The sequence below is a fragment of the Pleurodeles waltl genome, chromosome 9 (genome assembly GCF_031143425.1).
Source record: "Pleurodeles waltl isolate 20211129_DDA chromosome 9, aPleWal1.hap1.20221129, whole genome shotgun sequence".
Taxonomy (NCBI): Eukaryota; Metazoa; Chordata; class Amphibia; order Caudata; family Salamandridae; genus Pleurodeles; species Pleurodeles waltl.
This window is the reverse complement of record NC_090448.1, coordinates 335856433-335870938: the sequence shown is the minus strand read 5'-3', so window position 1 is coordinate 335870938 and position 14506 is coordinate 335856433. Positions and strand designations below refer to the sequence as shown.

General features: G+C 42.5%; 1 protein-coding gene across 1 annotated transcript in view; it reads left to right on the top strand.

The window, feature by feature from the left end:
- USP4 (ubiquitin specific peptidase 4) overlaps positions 1-14506 on the top strand; it is a 789752-nt gene that overhangs the window by 402609 nt on the left and 372637 nt on the right. Inside the window, exon 11 of the mRNA XM_069206879.1 lies at positions 7037-7261. Within this exon, the coding sequence (XP_069062980.1) occupies positions 7037-7261 (225 nt within the window). The remainder of the gene's footprint in view (positions 1-7036; positions 7262-14506) is intronic.

Sequence of the window (14506 nt, the reverse complement as noted above, 5' to 3'; positions counted from 1 at the left end):
GCTGAAGAAGTTTGATGTCTTTGTGGTGTAATTTGTGGCTGGTGTGGAGTCAGTCAACGTGACTCTCTTTAGGCCGAAGTGTTGATATTTTTGTTAATTGTTTTTCCTTGGTCCTAACAAGGTTTTGCGGTGGGCACTGTTAAAGGTTATTGTCCTAGTCAGACTTTTTGTCTTTGCTTGATCGTCATTTGTTATTCAGTTCCCACTTGAAATGCTCTTTTTGTAGGGTCTGAAATACATTTTGCTGTGCACCCTCCATTACGCCTCAGTGGAACTTAAGTATGATCTTTAGGTTCCTAATGTGTATGCTCTTGCATCTCATGCTAATATGCTGTATGTTAGCGTGACTGTAATCTTTCCAATGTCAAACAGCCAAAAATATTAATCTGCTTCTAATATCTTAAAAACCCTGCAATGGCTTTCACAGGTTAATCATCTTTAGGCCCTTTTGGATTGTTCTTTCATTATCCAACTCTTCCTCCTTCTTTATTTCTCACAACCTTGTTCACAGCAATCCAAATGGGACTCTGTACTTGTCTTAGCTTCTTTAGTTACAGATCCCAAGATTTTGTAAGACACCATTGGGTGACAGGTATTTTTCTATAACAGCCCCTAAAAACTGGAACAATCTTCCTAAAAATGTTCTGTGCTGATCCAATTTCTTAAACTTCACAAAGCAATTAAAAAAACACTAGTTCTGAATTTTGTGTACCCTTCTTGTTGGATTTGTATTCTTATTTAGCCCCAGGAAGCATGTGGGTGATGTGCTTTGGAAAAAACCTCTCACCATAACATAACCCTTAATTTATTTTTTCTTTTTGTCTAAAGAATCACCCTTTCATGTGAGACAGTCCAGCACTCTCCTTTTTTCCCCTTCTAGTTTACCCCTGTAAGAGGAGAGTCTTCCCTGACTGGACCAAGAAAGATCTCTAAGCTTTCACATTGAATCACTGGATGGATGATAAGCTTTTTGTCAGCTTTGCTTGTGCTAATAAAGACAAATGATTGACAAATGCCTGTTTGTGTTGTTCGGAACCATGGTGGATGTAATGTCACTGGAGCTATATAGCACCTCAGCAGCACCTTGTCATCAGTTCCCTTTTTCTTCTGTTTGACCTAGAGTGACTGTGCAACATTTTTGTCTGAAAGAAATGTAGTTATTCCATATTTATTGTAGTGATAGGCAGAAAATCACTACCGAAAAAGTCGGAGTTCAAGCCTCGCCACTCTTGACATGGACAAATGTCCATTTCAAACTCCCACTAGGGCTGCTTGTGTGGATTGCAGCCTCATGCACTCTAAGGCCATAAAGGCATGGGGGCGAAACTGTTCATGCTGCATGTGTGCAACAAGCTTTGAGCACAGTGATGTTTGTGTTCCATATCAAGGTCCAAATTGCAATTGTCTCACACCTCCAAGCCATCAAAGGACAAGAAAAGGCACAGGTGAGGGTGCCACATCAACATGCCATTCCCTCTCCAGCGATAGATCTCTAGACTGCTCCCCTCTTAAAGTTGATCCTCTTTTCTCAGAACTGGACCGGGTGGACATCAGGCTTGCAGAAGACGGTATGCCAGCTCAGTTGCTGGTGTAACTCCTTATTGTGGCACTGACCATCTCTCTGACTTACCTGTAGTAATCACTGAACTGATGCAGGTCACAGCCATTACTCATGTATGTCTTGGGGGCTCTGACTTGGATACTACTGTTGGGTACTTCAGTGGCACCAGCTGACCCCAATAGTCCTCTTGGAGGCTCTCCTTCAACCGGAGCTAGTGCTGCAGTGCTTCCCATCGTGGCACCTCCACTGAGCCCCAACCTCAGCTCCTATTCCAAAGCCTATGCCTAAGACAAAGGCCATATTCCCTGCTCTCATTAAGAGACATGCAGAGATTAGTGACGGAGGTTCATTGCCCAGTGTTGAATACTGTCAAAGGATGGATGACCTATTTGGTTCTCACTCAGACCACAACTGTATGCCTTGTGCAATGCAACAAGACAGTTATGACAGCAGTGAGCACCATATTTGCTGACCCTTACTGGATGGATGCAGTAAATTACCTGGCCCTGCAGGATGCGTGTGGCCTGGATACCTCTGTGAAGGTGGACTTGGTGTCCTTCAAGGATGTCCTTTACAGAAGATGTGTTTTTCACTGCAGATATTAAAAAGTCTGCAGATGTTGTAGAATTGCCTCTGTTTTTGGAGAACAATGAGTGTAACCTTATGATATAGAGTCCTACTCTTACCACATCCGAGCTGCTGTGCCATTTATTGAAGTCTTAAAGGAACCTTTTGCAACAGTCTGGGCTAATACTATGTCAGCACCATCAGTGTGCAGGCAGATTGCCGTTCATCATTGACTGGCACTGGGAGCGCCATCTTTCTAGTGTTCTCACAATTCACCAGAGTGTCTGGTGGTACAGGAATCATCTTGCTAATCTTTTCCCAGTAGACCTCCAGACCGGGCATCTAAACAAAAAACTGGAGGGCATGAGCAATAAAGTTTTCTCTTCCTGGAACTTGATGCTCATGACTGCCACATAATTTTTACCTTGGTACAGACACACACTGTGGAAGATGGCACTGAGTCTCCCGGACCATCACTAGAAACATTTAGCGAAGGTAGTTGAGGTTGTGCAAAACATGATGAAGCAGATACTGCAAATGGACTTGGATACTGTGAATTTGGTTTCCTGAGCCGTGGAATCCATCCATCTCTGTTAGGTGCCATGCTTGGCTTCACTCAATGGGCTTTTCAGGAGATGCCCAGTCGAATTCCAGAGATATTCTCTATATAGTGGGTTTCAACTTTTTGGCGACGAAGCTGTCTCAGCCCTAGAAAGATGTAAACCACGGCTTGTCCTTTGGTTTACCGTCCTCTGCACAAGAACTGCACATACAGCCCCATATGTTATTCTACTACATGCTGTTTTGTTAATACCAATCCTCCTAGCCTGTCCAGCAGCAAGATTGGTTTCTTCACCAGAACAGAGGCAGGCTTGGCAGCCCTTTTTCACCTCCTCCTCCCCAGCACAATCCAGGAAGCTGCTTTAGTTTTCTCTTGAAGGATCGTGTGTGGCCTATGGGATGAATTTCATTGCATTATCTAGAGGTCTGGCAGGCCAGCACCTCTTGTCGCGTAGGCTCTCATTATTCTAATGAGACTATTGGATTTTGGGCAGCAAGATCGTCCACGGTGTGTGAGACTGAGTCTCACCCACTGTGGGTGACGCCTGTCTCTCTAAATCCGGGTTTTGCTCCGGCTAACTAGCAGTGCCTCATCTCTACCACCAGATAGTGATGATTGGGCAGCCGAGCGCATGACATATTAGGCTTCTCAGGGAAGTCGTGGTCACTCAGGTCTCCTCCGGTTCTCTCATTCACATTTCGGTCTCGTATATAAATGACAATAAGAAACAGTATGAGTTTTAATGACTGGTTTAATAAAACAACTGCATTTTAGATAGCAAAGCGTGAGCTGCAATAACCAGGACGACACAACATGAAAGTATTAAAATGGTGACTAGAAGAGTGAAGCATAAGAATAACGCTATCATATTGGCACTGAGATTGATGGACTATTTCCTTTCTAAGTCATAATCTGAGCACAGCATGTTAAGCTATAATTCTGCCTTTCAGGTTCCCCCGGGAGGACATCAACCCTCATACCTGAGCAAAGGTCTGTAGTCTGCGTTAGCATCTGTAGCGAAGCGTTCAGCAATCAGCATACAGTTGTGGTTCCCTAGCTGGAATCTCCCTCTTAACGAGTAATGGGACTAGGAAGTGTTATTATAAAAACACAGCTGATGTTCTAAGAAAATGTCCGTACGTAAGGCTGTTTATTTTCTACGAATGTTGGAGACTAAACTTCTACCACGTTCTCCGGCAATGTACTAAACTGTAGCCTTGACTGAAGCACAAAGTGATCAAGAATGTCTTGTTTGAGAACACAGTGCTGGGCTAAGCAAAAACAGTTAGATAGATGAAAATAAAACAAGACCGTGAAACTGGTTATTGTAAAATAACAATGCGAAGCCGAATAAAATATATCTAGGTCAAAGTGCACAGCGGCCTAGTGTGTTAAACTAACGTGCATGGAGCTATAACGTAAAATGGCTACACAACACTCTGATCAATGGATCCTACGTTCATTTAAGAATCCGTGGCTTTCCCTTCAAACAGGTCCCTTACCCCATTTTATCCACCCCCCCCCCCCCAATCAGACGCCACGTCACATAATTACGCCACAGTTCATGGCAAAGTTAAAGCGTGGAAACGTGAATACATGAACAATTGACACTTGAGTGTTGTTCACGGCTCTTGTGTTTTTCTCAGGTTTTTTTTAATTTATTTTTTAACACAAAATACCCTCATGTCGCACATTTCACACTAAAATTATATACTGGATTTGCATTTCACTTAATTCCACAGAATTCCACATAATTGTTTCCAAATTTCACAGAATTATACAAATTGTGCATACCCACTTTAATTAGGTCCATGTTCTTGATGACCTCCAAATTAAAAAGTTTCATTGGAGTTTGTTCCTGAAGCCTGGGAATAATCAAAACCAAAACGTTGTCCGAGAACTTTGGTTGTCATGGAAGGGAAGAGTGATCAATTCCATTCTAGGTAGGATCTTAAGTTGCTGTATTGGAAACTCGAGCATTTCTTTTTTGCATACTGTTTGCATACCTCTGTGATTTGCCGGCTACCTAGCACCATTGCTCTTCCTTTAAAATAGACATAATTTTCAAGTATAAATGGTTCGTTTTTTCAAAGAAAATTCATAAATATAGCCTATAGATAGGTTACCAAAATATATATTTGTTTTTGACCCCTAAGTAGCCCTTTTTTGTGATGTTTAGAGCCTTTCACACTTACCCCCTCATAGCTTTTCATTTTTTTTCCACATAAAGCTCTTGTTTACTGCCTCCCTCCCGCCCCCAGTTTGCAGATTCCCCTGGAAGGAACCAAGAAAGCCACCCAAGTATAGTAAAATATTTATTTCCCCTAAGAAAATGGCACCACAAAAAGTTTGTTGTGCTAAGATCACCACCAGCTTTCAGGAACAAGCAAGGTTGTTTAAAAAACAAAAACAAATTGCATTTTTGTAAGTGGCAGTCATTTTTTCATTTAAAAAAAATAAAAATTAAATCATTTTCAGATTTCTACCTAGTTTACACTGGAAGCAGGTATGAAACCTGTGGTTGAAAACAGACATTTAAACATTTCTGTACTCTAGGCAAAAGTTTAAATTCTATAAGGGGACAGTTGTGTAGATCGCTCATCTCGTATTCCCAAATAAACTAATTGTTGAGAATAATGATATTAAGTAAGAAAAAATATAAATAGGTGACAACTTGTGCATCTTCACCATCCCGTATCACTTGCATCAGGACCGCTGTATTAAAGTCAGTGGCAAGGAGCCACTGATGCTGGAACAAAACTGAACTGAACTGAAGACTGCTTTTCCTAAGGAGGTAACTGTCTTTTTGGACCTTGCTGGTCCTCTGGACTTGCTCCCTGTCGTAATTACTCACTCAGAGTAGATCGAAGTGACCAAATGTATTTCTTTCTTTCCATCTTCAGTTCTTTTGATCTATTTAAATGCTTTACACCTGTTCTTCCGTGTAATCCTAACTGCTCAGTGCCACAGCTACCCAGGCTTGAACTAAAGTTTAACAAAGGAAACCTGACTTTTCATCGAGGGGTTTGTAGTATATTAGCTGAGGTCGCAAAGTCATACCATATAATACACCCCATTTCCTCACAAGAGAGAAATCCAATTGGTAATAACAAATGTTTTACTATTCTTCAGGCCAACACTTTGTGTGATAATAGCAGCACCCCTGTTATGTGAGAGGCCTTGCAGAGCAGCAAGAAAGGCCCCAAAATGCAACATTCAGACATTAAGTCTTTGGTATTGAACAAAAACAAAATCATTTTTGGGTATGTGGATAGCTGCGGATTGTGGGCTCGGGCTTAGACGCCACCTATCCCAGACATTTCTGAAAACTAGACACCAAGGTGAGCTCAGAGTGGTGTGACTTGCATGGATTCCACTTTGTTTACTTACTCTGAATGCCCTTCAAATCTGTTTCAAACTTTGACTGAAATCACACGCTCTTATCACATTTCTGTGAAGAAATGTTCTGGACTGTACCAAGATCATCAAATTCCTCCTTAACCACCAGTTATCAGACTTCCTAGATAACAATGGCACCCCAGTTATGTGGGCTGGCCTATCGTCTGTGACAGAAGCGGGTGAAAACAGTGAGCATAAGGAGCAAGTGTGGACTTTCTGCTTTCTCAGCTTTGGCATGTATACTGGTCATTGAATGATGGAGGTGACACAACTAGGTGGTCAGACTGAGTCTTTCCATGAAATGGTAAGATCGCTGAAAGTCCACATTTGAAACACTCCATTAGTTTCCTCTGACGTACAGGATAAAATTCAGATTTTTTTTTTCTTTTTGCAGGCATTCCCGGAGAAAAGATCTACGTTATTTATAGAATTAAATATCTTTCTTATACTCCGTAAAGAACTGCCAGTTATTTTATACCGTGACAATGCACCATTTGAGGTTTGCTCAATTAAGGAACATGAAGGAGCGTTAAGGGTACAGGACCACTGGCTTTTGGGGTTACATGAAATTCTAACCTCAAACGCAGTGCCAGTCTACCCGTAAATGGCTTTTATTGAGCCCTTCTGTGTATAGACTGTGTATAAAATAAATTGTTTATCACTGTTTAATATCAAGCTATTAATTTGTATTTTTTATGCAGATGTGCTTAACTGAGTTAAACGGTGGTATTATCCTTGAGTATAGTATTTTCCTACAGATACTTCCTAAATGATTTCCAAAATTGTAGAATGTAATACCCACTCTTTGACATACCATACCACAGCTATTATAGAAATTTTAATGAACATATTTTGCTCAAATTTGTACTTGGTGTCAGAATCATGACCTAAGCAAGCACATGTTTTTGCATTTCTAACACAAGTGTTTTCACCATTTTATTTTGAAGGTGGTGGCGGAAGAGGCTTGGAATAACCACAGACTGCGGAACAATTCAATAATCGTTGACATTTTCCATGGTCTTTTTAAATCCACCTTGGTGTGTCCAGAGTGTGCCAAAGTGTCTGTGACTTTTGATCCATTTTGTTATTTGACTCTACCTTTACCCATGAAGAAAGATCGCACAATGGAAGTGTGCTTTGTGTGGGCTGACCCACAGCTCAAGCCCATGCAGGTAAGAGGAGTGGTAAAGGAAATATTGTACATTTTTAAGTGTCTTGCTCGTACATCCAACTTCTGCGTCCTACCAATTGATTGTACTTCAGGTTTACGAGGCTGAAATCTGTTGTATACAGGTGTGAACGTCCAAGCCAGGGCTAACATACAGTCTCTTGTGGCAATGCATTATGTGCATCTTTAAAGAACTGATGCATAATTTATAATGTGTTTAACTAAGCAGTCTAGGGCAAAATAGAATCATGCATAGAATTTAAATTATCTTCTCCCCAGTGAGGGGGGGGGGGGGCTGATAATATGGAAACCATTTCCACTTAAACTAGCTGATATTAATTCTTCCCTTAAATTTACCCTTGGCTTCCACAGAAAATTCACGATGGGGACTATATTCTGGATATTCAAATGTAAGTGATTATGAAGGTAGCAGTTGGCACTAACATGTGCCAGTTATTCACCTTGATGCTGCCACCCAAGACACCTCCAGAGCTTGAAATACACACCCTTGGCTACAAAGTTAACACCCTTTGTCAGAATACTGTGGCCTGCTTGTGGGCCACTAACGGGCTGCATGGTGTTAATTGCTAGCCACTGTCAGGGATTCGTTATGTTGGAGTGAACAGGAACTATTGACTCTGCAAAGGACAGCTGTAGCACTGTTGTGTTTGTCTTGGAGATGCTACGGAGGGCTTCTCCAGTTCATTCCCAGTACCCTCTAGACATACAAGCTCCAATCACTATGGGAGAGAGAAACGGTTTGAACCCTGTCAGGTTGGAGTAGAGCTCATCTAATAGAGGAGTGGTTAGAAGCTGAAAGCAGGTGTACCTTGTGGCAGATGTGCTAAGCCATCTTGAAGATGGGGTCTCCTGAATAATTTTACAAAAATGCAAAGAAGTGCTGCTAAAGGAAGTGTGGGCACTGTGATAAATAGTTTGGACTGAGTGGCAGAATTTCTCTAAACACTAGCTATTAGGTAGAGTTTATTTGGCATTGAAACCACCCCATCTTAGAACATTTCTGCATCTAGGAAGGTTTCATCTGAAAATGAGAAGGTCCTTCTTGAAGGAAGAAGACTCCTGCTGGAAGAAGAGTACTCACTAAATGACTCCAGCTGGCATCTGATGACTGGCAGTGCTCTCTGAAGGCCAACACAGAGGATCTCCTCTTTGCCTCTTTTAGGAACACAAAAAGTAGAACAACTCAAGACTCCAAAGTGCTTACATGACCACAAAGGACTGGAAGGTCCATGCTGGAGACCTATCTAGAGAGTGACTTAGTGCTTGGGACCCTGCCCTGAGTAGCTAGGGACTGAAAGACGGACCAGAATGTATTTTCCTAGCATTTGGAGAAATGTTAGACTTTATAGGGTTTTTTTTGCCTTTGAAGGACTTGCAACGAGGTGCTGATGATTTCCCAGGGAGGCTGTACACAAGGTGGGAATGAAAATCAAGATTGACTCTCTTGGAGCTTTTTGGTGCACTGTTTTTTTTTTTTGCACTTAGTTGTAAAGTTACCTGACCTTATGGCATCCTGCCTTCCTACACCTTTTAGCCTTGCCTTTTTGGCACTTTTTGAGAAACAAAAGAAACAATGAGTCTGAAGTGTGATTTTGTCAATTACAGAATCCATCTTTGTCTCACTGTGAGTTTTCTGGCACCAAAACTGACTGCTTCAAAAGAAGCTCGATAATGACTTGTCTGAATTTGAGAGATGCTTGCAGGCCTCGGACATGATTGACCACTGAGCAACCCAACAATTTTGGGTGTGGGGTGGATGTGAATGGTTTTAGGAAAATAGAGCTCTGTCCATCTTTGGAGTTTGAGACAATACATTTTAGGGCATTTTTTGTGTATTCCATTCTCAGACAAGATGGAGTCTGTGTAGTAGTGTCTAATTGTGAGCAATGCTGCTGATAAGCCCAGAGGCATTTGGGCAGCTTTTGTCCACTGTGACGTTTTGGTTGTTCTGTGTGAGTTTGAGGTCTGACTCTTTGCCTCCATCTGACCTGAATCCAAATTGTTGATTCAACATCAGATTTTATTTCCTACTTTAAATTGGAGAGTTGAGTAGAAATAGTGAATTTGAGTGGGTTTTGAGTTATTGGCATTTGGTTTGCTGTATTGTCAGGGTTGGGTATTCTTCTTGAGGACTATAAGAGGTGTTGGTTCAAGTGAAATGATCCTAGTTCCACTGACTTCTTTTAAGTACTTCTAGCTAGCATGCATATGTTGTGCCAAGTATAGTTTTGAACATTTTTGGGGAGCTGAGATCGAAAGGCGATCCTGATTCCCTGCATTGAAGTGGTAAGAATTGGAAGATTAGTGATGTCCGTAACTGCAGTGGTGCTGTAGTGTGTAAGGGGCATAATAGCTGTTTTATCCCTAAAGTAAGTTTCTATATCTTCAGTGTTTGAGATCAGTTCTCTGGAAATTTTGTTGCAGAGTACTTACGATAGAGCGGTCTCTGTGTTTTGGCTCTTTGGATTATGGGATACTGCTTTACTCTTTTGGACTTCCTTTGATGGGTAGTCTGCTCTAGTTATGCATGTAATGTTATATTATTTCTGCAGGTCTTTTAGCTCTCTTCCAGTGTGAGTTTGTCATTTTCTTTCCTTGTCTTCCTCGATTTGTGCTGTAGGATACAGATTTGTGTGGCATGGCAAATTTACACCTCAGAGGAAGTCAGTTGGTTAAAGGCCCAAAGTATACTTATTGCTAGCATCCCAGCCACCTCCCCTGATAGCTCAACTGTTTCTGCCCAGTATCCCCCAAACCACACCTCATACATTCTAGAATGCCATGAGCTCATATTACCATGAGCACACGCTAACACCAGAAACACAGCTTAAATTCTCTATAAGAGACACACTTAGACCATTAAATCTACACCTTTATCCCAAGTCATCCAGCCAGGAGAGAATAATGTATTGGGATCTCTTCTGTTAAATAAGTCAGATGAGGTTTTCCTCTTTGAAGTGTGGGGAGTCATTCTATATATTGTGACCCTCTCCTGTAACATTTTCTTCAACCTACACTGTTAGCTCTAGCCAGTTGAATACTTTCCTTCAATGTTTTATTCAATATTTCAGTAGTTCCATTAGTTTCTTGATAGTCAGTAGAGGTTTTCCCTTGAGCAAAATTGTGGTCCGTTGTCGGACAAAATGCAATAGGAAAGCCACCTTTAAAAACTTCTTTTAGAAATTTCACAATGTGAGAAGATGAAATATCACTTACACTTGGCACCTCACCCCAAGTGGAGTAAATATCTAACAAAACAATGTGATGTTCACTTCTCAAAGGTCCATATATATATATGTATATATGTGTGTGTGTGTGTGTGTGTGTGTGTGTGTGTGTGTGTGTGTGTGTATATGTGTGTATATATGTGTATATGTGTGTATATATATATGTGTGTATATGTGTATGTATGTATATATATATGTGTTTATGTTTATGTATATGTTGGATGGCATGTGTAGCTGCAGATACACATGCTGTGCATTATCATGCCATCTAGTGTTGGGCTCGGAGTGTTACAAGTTGTTTTTCTTCTAAGAAGTCTTTTCGAGTCACGAGATCGAGGGACTCCTCCCCTTTCGGCTCCATTGCGCATGGGCGTCGACTCCATCTTAGATTGTTTTCTTTCCGCCATCGGGGTCAGACGTGTTCCTCTTTGCCTCGTGTTTCGGTTCGGAAAGTTAGTTAAATCTCAGAAAATTCGACTGTATTGTTTGCGTTCGGTATCAGGTTAGTAATAGCAGATCGACACCGAAGAAAAGAAAAGCTCCCGTAGCCCTTTGGGGCTTCCATTCCCCGGCAGGGCCTGGTCGGCCCGACTGCGTGCGTCTTCAAGGCTCATGGAACGGACCCCATTCCGCTTGTGCCCCGAATGCCACAATAAGTATCCTTATACAGACCAGCATTTGGTCTGTAATTTGTGTTTGTCCCCCGAACACAAAGAGGATACCTGTGAGGCCTGTCGGGCATTTTGGTCGAAAAAGACGATACGGGACCGGAGAACACAAAGGCTTCAAATGGCGTTGACGCCGGCAGAACACCACGACATCGAAGAAGAGGAGACTTTCTCCATTCCTGATTCGGACTCGGACGAGGCCGAAAGTGAGCAGCCTAGCGAGGCAACAAACCGTAAGTAAAACTGCCCTGGCCAAAACTCACACAAAGATAATAAAAGCCCAAGGGACGGCACCGTAAGCACGGTGACCAACCATCGGCACCGAAAAAGGGCACACACGTGTCGAAGACATCAGACTCCGGTCGAGATACCGGCACAGAGTCTACTCGCACCGAGATACCGGCTCCGACCAAACTCGGCACCGAGATATCAGCACCACAAAACCAAAAAAGGTGGCTTTTGGAGCCGAAAAAGACTTCCGAAAAGGTTTTGGTGCCGAAACACCCAGCCTCCGAGCCTAAAAAGAGCTTCTATTCCGAAGAACAAGGCCTTTCATCACAACTACAAGGCCATAAATTTGGACAAGAATTAGAGATGGGAGAGCCAGATTATACACAAAGAAGGCTCCATATTCAGAAGGACACAGGGAAAATAAGAACTCTTCCCCCAATTAAAATGAAATTAAAACTCTGCTTTCCAAGAAACAGAAAAGCAGCCAAAAGCAAAAGTGGCTAAAGAAAAAACTCCACAACGTTTTTCGCCACAGCCATCGCCACAGCAATCACCGCAACTGTCCCCAATTGCAACACCACCAATGATGCAATCACCAACGCACACAGGGATGAGCTAAGATGACCCAGATGCATGGGATCTATACGATGCACCAGTGTCTGACAATAGTCCAGAGTGCTACCCGGCAAGACCATCACCACCAGAAGACAGTACTGCTTACATGCAGGTGGTGTCCAGAGCAGCTACTTTTCACAATGTAGCACTGCATGCAGAACCTATAGAGGATGACTTTTTATTCAATACCCTGTCATCAACACTTAGCCAATACCAGAGTCTGCCTATGTTACCAGGTATGTTAAAACACGCGAAACAGGTGTTTCAGGACCCAGTCAAATGCAGAGCCATCACACCTAGGGTGGAGAAGAAGTACAAACCTCCCCCTACGGACCCTGTGTACATCACGCAACAACTAACACCTGACTCGGTGGTAGTAGGGGCAGCCCGGAAAAGGGCAAACTCAGACTTCTGGGGATGCACCACCACCAGACAAAGAAAGTCGAAAGTTTGATGCAGCAGGGAAAAGGGTTGCAGCACAGGCAGCCAATCAATGGCGCATTGCCAATTCACAAGCTTTATTGGCAAGATATGACAGGGCTCATTGGGATGAAATGCAGCATTTCATTGAATATCTTCCCAAAGAGTTTCAAAAGCGTGCACAACAAGTGGTTGAGGAGGGCCAAAGTATCTCCAACAATCCGATACGATCGGCTATGGACGCAACGGACACAGCTGCCAGAATAGTAAACACGGCGGTCACTATTCGGAGACACGCATGACTACGCACCTCCGGATTTAAGCCAGAGATCCAGCAGGCTGTGCTTAATATGCCTTTTAATGGAGAACAGTTGTTTGGGCCGGAGGTGGATACAGCTATAGAAAAGTTAAAGAAAGACACGGCCAAAGCTATGGACGCGCTCTACTCCCCACAGAGCAGAGGCACCTTTAGGAAGCCACACTTTAGAGGGGGGTTTCGAGCACAAAGCACAGAACCTTCAACCTCACAGGCCAGACCCACATACCAGGGCCAATACCAAAGAGGAGGCTTTCGGGGACAATATAGGGGCGGACAATTCCCTAAAACAAGAGGGAAATTCCAAAGCCCAAAAACCCCACAAACTAAACAGTGACTCCAATGTCACAAATCCCCAACACATAACACCAGTGGGGGGGAGACTCTATTACAAAAATTGGGAAGACATAACTACGGACTCGTGGGTCCTAGCCATTATCCAACATGGTTATTGCATAGAATTCCTACAATTGCCACCAAATGTGCCTCCAAAAGCACACAACATGTCCAAACAGCACTCGGATCTATTACAACTAGAAGTCCAAGCGTTGTTACAAAAAGAAGCAATAGAACTAGTACCCAACCATCAGAAAGGAACAGGTGTTTATTCCCTGTACTTTCGAATACCAAAAAAAGACAAAACACTGAGACCCATCTTAGATCTCAGAACACTAAATCTTTACATCAAATCAGATCACTTTCACATGGTGACACTTCAAGACGTGATTCCATTGCTCAAACAACAAGACTACATGTCAACATTAGACCTCAAGGATGCTTACTTCCATATACCCATACATCCTTCCCACAGGAAATACTTAAGGTTTGTAATCCAAGGAGTACATTACCAATTCATAGTGTTACCATTCGGGATAACAACAGCACCAAGGGTATTTACAAAATGCCTTGCAGTAGTAGCTGCACATATCAGAAGACAGCACATACACGTATTCCCGTATCTAGACGATTGGTTAATAAAAACCAGCACTCAGAAACAGTGTCTTCAACACACAGAATATGTCATACAAACCCTTCACAAGCTAGGGTTCTTAATAAACTACCTAAAATCACACTTACAACTGTGTCAAATACAACAATACTTAGGAGCAACAATCAACACAACAAAAGGGATTGCCACTCCAAGTCCACAACAGGTACAAGCATTCCAAAGCGTAATACAAAGCATGCACCCAAACCAACAGTATCAAGTAAAGTTAGTGATGAAACTTCTAGGCATGATGTCTTCATGCATAGCCATTGTCCCAAACGCAAGATTACACATGCGGCCCTTACAACAGTGCCTAGCAACACAATGGACACAAGCACAGGGTAAACTTCAAGATCTAGTGTTGATAGACCGCCAAACACACTCCTCACTTCAGTGGTGGAATCCTATAAATTTAAACCAAGGGTGGCCTTTCCAGGACCCAGTGCCTCAATACGTGATCACAACAGATGCTTCCATGGTAGGGTGGGGAGCACACCTCAACCAACACAACATCCAGGGACAATGGGACACTCAACAAAGACAACTTCATATAAATCAACTTGAACTACTAGCAGTGTCTCTAGCACTGAAAGCATTTCAACCGTTAATAGCCCACAAATACATTCTTGTCAAAACAGACAACATGACAACAATGTATTACCTAAACAAACAGGGAGGGACACACTCATCACAGCTGTGTCTCTTAGCACAGAAAATTTGGCATTGGGCGATTCACAATCACATTTGCCTAATAGCACAATAC